Source organism: Calidris pugnax, unplaced genomic scaffold (assembly GCF_001431845.1).
Source record: "Calidris pugnax isolate Ruff unplaced genomic scaffold, ASM143184v1 scaffold639, whole genome shotgun sequence".
In the NCBI taxonomy this organism is placed as follows: Eukaryota; Metazoa; Chordata; class Aves; order Charadriiformes; family Scolopacidae; genus Calidris; species Calidris pugnax.
The window spans coordinates 74,658-82,079 of NW_015091443.1; the positions used below are offsets into that span (position 1 = coordinate 74,658).

Consider the following 7,422-nt stretch of genomic DNA (forward strand, 5'->3'; position numbering starts at 1 on the left):
GCTGGGCTCTGATGCTGGGGACACCCCGACTGTGGGGGGTCCTTGGGGAGCCCCCTGAGCACCCGCGGGCAAAGCTGCCACCTTCCTTTGGCACAGCACCCACAGACCGGGTGCGGGACACACAGCGCCCCATGGAAATGGGGGTCTCCCCCTCCTGGCACTGACCCCCGGCATGGGGTCACCCACGCAGGGATGTGGCTCTGGCCAGGCAATGAAAAAAACCAACTTTTTTAGGTGGTATTTTGCATTTTTGTTTTGGTCCAGGCTCGGCCCTGGGGAAGCTGCAGAATTTCCCTGCAATCGGAATTCGATGGGGGCTGCCCCTGGCCAGAAACGTGAAATAACCCCCCAAACTGGGAAGGAAAGAACCGTATTTGTGGTTAGTTCTATTTTACCAGCAGCTTCAAGGGGCAGACGCCGGGCAGCGGAGAGGGGCAGGGAGGCAGCGGCAGCACCTTCGGATCCATCCGACCTCCTGGGACCGGGATGCGACACGTGGGTGCACACACACACATACACACACACACACACGCGTGCCCAGCTCCCAGCCCGGCTGCTCTGGGGTGCCGGGGGGCAGATTTCCCTGGCTGCCCCTGGGATGCTGCATCCCGGGCTCTGGGGTGAGGGGCTGGGGGGCAGCCGGTCCCCCCCAACACGATGCCACCGGGGCTGGGGAACCCCCCCAGGGGGGGTGGGGGTGCAGAAATAGGGACACACACCGAAGCCCGGCCTGAACTGTTCCTCCTGGGGGGTTTAAGGCGATTATTGCAAAGGCAAACAATAGTTTTCCAGGTTAACCACGGGTTATTAACAGGTTAACCATAACGAGCTGGGGGGGGGGTGGTTTTTCCCCTACGCGATGTCCCAGCACGTCACTGGTGTTACTGGGGTGCAGGATGGTCCTGGGCATCCTGCCTGGCACAGGGACCCCCTTGATGGCCACAGACCCCCATCTCTGTCCTTGTCCCAGTGCTTCCCGGGGTGCAGGTCACCGGTGTCCACCAGACCACGGCTTCTCCAGGACCCTCTGCATCCTGGGGGGGTGCACAGTTCCTGCTGCTCTGAGCAACCTGGTCTACTTGAAAAAAACCAAACCTGAGAGAGGGGAGATTGAGACTAGATTTAGGAAGCAATTATCTCCTGAGAAGGTGGTGGGAAACTGTTCTGTCCAACCTGCCCTTGAACCCCTCCAGGGATGGGGCAGCCACAGCTTCTCGGGGCAACCTGGGCCAGGCTCTCACCACCCTCCCACCAAACAAGTTCTTCCCCACAGCTCAGCTCCATCTCCCCTCTTGCAGTGTCCAACCCTTCCCCCTCCTCCTAGGGCTCCCCTCTCTCCTCCAGAGTCCCTCCCCAGCTTTCCTGGAGCCCCCCTTCTTGAGGGACTGGCAGGGGCTCCAAGGTCTCCCCGGAGCCTTCTCTTCTCCAGGCTGAACCCCCCCAACTCTCTCAGCCCCCCCTCCCAGCAGAGGGGCTCCAGCCCTCCCAGCATCTCCGGGGCCTCCTCTGGCCCCATCCAACAGCTCCATGTCCTTCTGACTTGGGGGGGGGGGGGTGTCTCCCCAGAGCCGAGGGGCAGAATCCCCCCCTCACCCCCCTGGGGACACAGCCCCGGGTTGGGGGGCTGGCCGTGCTACCAGCGCAGGTTGCCGGCCCGTGGCCAGCACCAGGCCATCGTCACTTTCCCTTCCTTCCCTCCTGACAGCTCTTTCACAATATTTACATCCCGCTAATTCTGTGGCCACCACCACTGTTTATTTTCCCCCTCCCCGGGGGCCGCAGGGACCCCCCAGCTCTCCCCCCCATCCCGTCCCAGCGGGGGAGAAGCCGAGGGCTGGTTTTGGGGGTCTATCAACGCCTTTCCCTTCATCACCCGTGATAAATATTTATGGCTGCGTTAGGGGCACTCAGCTCCTGCCACTAAAAATAACATCCCCAAGCACCGAGGAAAAAAAAAAAAAAAAAAGAAAAAAGCAAAGGTAGAAGATGAGCAGTGATTGGAAGTGATTGCGGCACTTTCTGAGCAGCTGGGGGAGAAAGGGCTGGGAGAGGAGAGGAGAGCTGCCCGGGCTGTATTCCTCTGAATTTTAAACAAATTTGGGACAAAACCTGAAGGCGACTCCTGCAGCCGAGGGCGGGGGGTGCTGACCCGAGCCCCCCCCCCGCGGGAAGGGGGAGGCTTTAACAGCCTGAGGGGAGGCAGAGCCCGTGTCCCCTCCAGTGACGCCCCACGTCACGCACGACGTCACCCTGGCAGCGGGGTTTTGAGCTGTTTCGAGGGTTTTTGGAAGGCAGAACCCCCCCACTTTGTGCCACCCCCACAAGGGGACCCAGGAGGCTCTGCCGGGCATCCCGAGGGGCAGAAGGCAAAACGACGCCGCGAGGACACCGTTTGGGTGGAAACCAAAGAAGATGGGCAGACGGAGCAGGAGCGGGGACGTCAGCTGTCCTTTTCTGGGGCTTTTTTTAAACGTGTAACCTCCCGTAGATGGCTGAGTCCGGTGGGGCAGCGCCTGGTGCCCATGGGCGAGGAGGTGGAGGAGAATGGTACATGCAGTGACCCGAGAGGCGGGTGCCCACGGGGAAGACCCCTCCGGGTGGTTCGGAGAAAAGCCGCTGTGGCCGGCGGGCGGTTGGGATCGGTCGCACGATGGTGGATGTGTCAGCTGGAACGTGCCTCTTCCGAAGGACGGGGACACGGCTCTCGGGCATTAAAGCGCAACCCTCCGTGCCTGGGTGGTGGGAAACACACAATGGGGCCGTGGGCATGGCCTGTGGGGCTTGGACATCACCTCCTGCATGGTCATGGGACATCACGGGATGTCCTGCATGGTCATGGGAGCCAAACTCCTGTGGTGGGACCTCCTCAACCTTCTGGTTGGGGCTGTGCATCTATGGGGACGCCCCTGGGAAGCTCTGAGCTGACCAAACCTGCAAGCACCCCTCATGGCCACCAAGTGTCCTGCTGACCCCAGAGCTCCTCACCTTGGACAACCTGGGAAACCGAGGAATGATGGAATTGTCTGGGTTGGAAGGGACCTTTCAGATCATCAAGTGCAACCATCAACCCAACACTGACAAGAACCATCACTAAACCGTATCTCTAAGCACTACATTTACCCATCTTTTAAATCTCTCCAGGGATGGTGACTCCACCACTGCCCTGGGCAGCCTCTTCCAGGGATTCACAACCCTTTCTGTGAAGACATTCCTCCTAATATCCATCCTAAACCTCCCTTGGAGCAGCTTGAGGCCATTTCCTCTTGTCTTATCACCTGTTCCTTGGGAGAAGAATCAAAACTCCTGAGTCAATGACACCAGGGACACCAGGAGCATGGGGCTGTGGCAGGTCCCCAGGTCCTGCGAGCGAGGGCCCATGAGGTGACACACTCAACTTTGCAAGCCACAGTGAGGTCAGTGCTGGGCATTTTTCCCCCAGAACAGCCAAGATCAGTGAACAGATGGCCCCTGAGGATGCTGCCCATCCCAGCCCCCTCCATCATTGGTAGCCAACCAGAGCCAAAGGTTGGCCAGGTGACACCAGTCCGGCTTGACCGGGCCCTGCCATCAGCAAGGTCCAGGAGGACCCATCACAAGTCCTTAACGTGAGAAACTTGAAGAACCACCACCATATTCTGAAAGATATTTTTTCTCTCACTGACATGTCTTTTTTCATTCTTTCTGGATGATAAGGAAACCTGAAAGTTCTCTCTCTCTCCTATTTTCAGTTGGCTCTAATTGAGTGCTCACCAGTGCTGGTGGTGGTGGAGGCACCGCTGGGCATCTCAGGGAATGGGGAGATTCTCATCTCCACATCAGTGGCTACGGGGTGACCAGGGTCAAAGCCACCCTTTTCTCCAAAGCCATTAGAGGAAAAAGGACATTAAGAAAAAGCCCCACACAGCCCCTACAAACAGCCCTGCCACGTCGCCTCCCCTTCGAATGGTTTAATTTCACTCCTCCTTGAGTTACCAGATTGTTTCCCAGATGAGGCAGGACTTGAATTCCTAATGTAAAAACGATCAGAAAAACTCTCCAGCCACCTTGGGGCTCTCTCTGCCCAGCTCTGAAAGGGCAGGGAGGCAGAAAAAAAAACACACCAAACCCTTTTTTGCTCCTTTGCAAATTACTTTTTGAGGACAAACCCTGGTGGTTTTATCGTGCAAAATTGGGTTTCCGATCCATCAGGGCCATCACCGCAGGCTGGGGCTGGGCTGGGAAGTTAAAGATGACAGAACTTCTCCTGTCTGGTCTGTATGACTGATCAAGCCTCAGTGTAAAGGGGAAGGTCCTGGAGAGAAGGTCCCACTACACCAGTCCCCATCCCTTCCTTCTCATCACCTGCCTGCCCACGCTGTGCTTGTCTGCCAGGAGAACCCTCCTTCTTCCCACTGGGAATGGTGAAAGGTGGGCATTGTGGCCTCAGCGTGTCCATGGCGGGGTGTGGAAACCTGACCCGGTGCCCTCCCTATGAAGCTTTTCAGGTGGGTGAAGATAGGGATCTTACTCAGGTTCTCCAGAGGCTCCATCGCCGCCGGGCTCAGGCTTTCTCCTGACCGCCCGTTTGTCTGCCCCTCTGTGCTGCCCCATTAGCACCTAAAGCGCAGGCTCTTTGAGGGCAGAGATGGTATTTTTAGCACACCTGGGGAGGGTCCATCACAATAGGGTTCTGTTTCCTGGCCGAGGCCCCTGGGCACAGAGGCAACACTAACGAAATAGCATTTAGTGCTGTTTGCGCTGAAGTTAATGACGTTTTCCCACTGCCTGCCGACGGAGCAGAATTGGGTCTGAGCGCAAAAAAAACCCTCAAAAGCATCCTTTTGAGCAGTTGTGGAGCGATGGGCAGGGGGGGAACCCTCCTTGTGCAGAGAGAGGAGATGAGGGACAAGGGCAGGAGGTGAGCAGGGACTCGGTCCCGTGCGTGGCAGGGGATGGGAGGAGGAAGAGATGTCTCCATCCTTACCTGAATTCCTGCAGCCTGCGCCCGTCCCGCTAACCTGCGGGAGAAAGCAGGGACGTTTATTTCCTGTAAAATTCAAACATCCACCCTCCCCGTCTCTCCTTGCTCCAACGGGAAACCCTCCTCGGGACCACAAACAGCTTCACAGCGTTGGGATCAATGGCAGGTCCCCCCAAATATAAGGTGGGTACAAAAGATTTTACCAAATCCCAGCGATCCCAGCGTGGCTGGAGATCGCCCAGTCCAACCCCAGCCCCCTCAAAGGCAGCTCAGCCACCGCAGGACCTTGTCCCACCAGGTTTTGAGCATCTCCCAGGGTGGAGACCCCACGATTTCCCTGGGGAACCTGTGCCACTGTTTGACCAGCCTCACAGTAAAACAGTATTTTTAAATGTTCAAACAGAATTTCCTCTATTTCACTGTGTGTCCTTGCTCTGGGCACCACCGAGGAGACTCTGCCTCAGTTTTCTTTACTCCTTTCCATCAGTTATTGAAACACACTGATTTGATGCCGGCTCTCTCAGCCTCTCCTCCTCTGGTGGATGCTTCAATGCTTTAACCATTGCCACGGCCCCTCGCTGGGCTCTCTCCAGCCTGTCCGTGTCCCTCCTGGACTGAGGAGCCCAGTGCTGGACCCATCACTCCTGGGGTGGCCACCTCAAACCAGTGGCCAACACTCCCAACACAGCCCAGGACACCATTCGCCTTTGTTGCATGAGGGCCCATGGCTGCCTCATGGTCAACTTGGTGTCCACCAGGACCCTGGGTTCTTCCCTGCAAAGCTGCTTTCCAGTTGGGTGGCCTCCAGCATGTCCAGCTTGTCCAGGTGCCTGGTTCCTCCCCAAGGGCAGGACTTTGCATTCTTCCTTGTCCGGGAGAACATCCTCTGGGGTATCAGCTGCTCCTCCTTCTTTGGTGTCATCTACAGATCTGCTGGGGATGGACTCTGTCCTGTCCTCCAGGAACAAGAGGTGTTCAAGGCCAAGTTGGACGGGGCTTTGAGCAACCTGGTCTGGTGGGAGGAGTCCCTGCCCAGGGCACTGGGTGGTCTTTAAAGTCCCTTCCAGCCCAAACCATTCTATGATCCTATGAACAGATGGCTGCATGGACTCTGGTTTTGATCACTATGGGCCAGTGTATTTCAAATTGGGTATTTTTGTCTCACAAATTCCATGGGGCTGCAAACCATGCCCTTCCTCCCAGCAGTCTGAGCGAGCAGATCACAGCATTTTACCCCCTTTTCCAGCGATTTGGTGGTTATAACATCCAAATGGCCAATACACGAAGGGACCAGCTCATGGAGAGTCTCGTTTCAGGTCAAGGGTCCAGCTCTTGGTCACCAACAGGAGCAGGGTGTCTTGGAGAGAGGTGGCAGGACCAGCCCTGGCCAAGCAGGTGTCCCATGGGAATAACACACATGCCACGTGTGGATACCCAACGCCAGGTTTCATGAAGGGGGTAACTCAAAATGACATCTAATGTCCCAGGTCAAGGGTCCAGCTCTTCTCCTCACCAACAGGAGCAGGGTGTCTCGGAGAGAGGTGGCAGGACCATGGGACAGCCCCGGCCAAGCAGGTGTCCCACGGGAATAACACACGTGCCACGTGTGGATACCCAACGCCAGGTTTCACAAAGGGGGTAACTCAAAATGACATCTAATGCCACCGGATGGAGGTGGCTTGGCCATGGGGAAACCCATGTTGTCATCTTCTCTGGAGATGCTGCTCCATCTGTGATCCTAACCACAAAAGATGCAGCCACCTTGACTCCACCCTGCCAGAGCCGCACCACGGCGTGACACCCAGTGCAGGGATGGAAACCTCTCCAGCGGGGAAGAGGGTCCTGAGGTTGGTTAATTGGGGGCAGAGAGAAAAATGAAATAACTTGGTGAAGGAACGTGTGAGGAAGCCCCAGGGTGATGCTGCTGGAAACACATCCCAGCAGCAGCACGCCCACGAGGAGCAGCGTCTCCCTGGTCTGTGCTGGGGCAGGAGCTGGGGAACACATGGGCTGCGAGGGAATTTTTTCCTCTTCTTTTTTTAGGATGGGAAGAAAGGAAGAGCTTTGCTGAGATGGGGATGGGCACGTGGCCACCGAGCGAAGAATGAAGGTGGGGCAGGTGGAGATCAGTGTCGAGACTCCACGTGCCTGGAGCATCCCAGCCACAGGTCCCTGTGGGTGATGTGGGGCGGAACCACCCCATGGCTGGACTCCCTGTGGCCACATGTGCTTCAGTGTCTGGAGGAGCCCCCAAATTGTCCACACCCCACAGAGGAGCTGCCATCTAGGGATCGATCGCTCCTCCATTTCTTCTGCCAGATTTCTCTCTCTCTCTAACTTCGCGGCGCTAAGAAATCGCTTACTCCTTGGCAGAGAGAATATTTACATTCCACACCAGGGCTTCTGGACCAAGTTCTGCTTTTGGTTACGCGTCTCCGTGTCCCGTTCCCCCCCCCCCCCCC

The 7,422-nt window shown here is 57.0% G+C and overlaps 1 protein-coding gene across 6 annotated transcripts in view; it reads right to left on the reverse strand.

The window, feature by feature from the left end:
* Window positions 1–1,548: 1,548 nt before the first annotated feature.
* DTNB (dystrobrevin beta) overlaps window positions 1,549–7,422 on the reverse strand; it is a 138,915-nt gene continuing 133,041 nt past the window's right edge. For all 6 annotated transcript variants that reach the window (XM_014961573.1, XM_014961572.1, XM_014961571.1 and 3 more), the window contains 2 exons: window positions 4,964–4,997; window positions 1,549–2,732 (listed from right to left, as the gene is read on the reverse strand). In XM_014961573.1, the coding sequence (XP_014817059.1) occupies window positions 4,993–4,997 (5 nt within the window). In that variant the 3' untranslated portion in view covers window positions 1,549–2,732; window positions 4,964–4,992. The remainder of the gene's footprint in view (window positions 2,733–4,963; window positions 4,998–7,422) is intronic.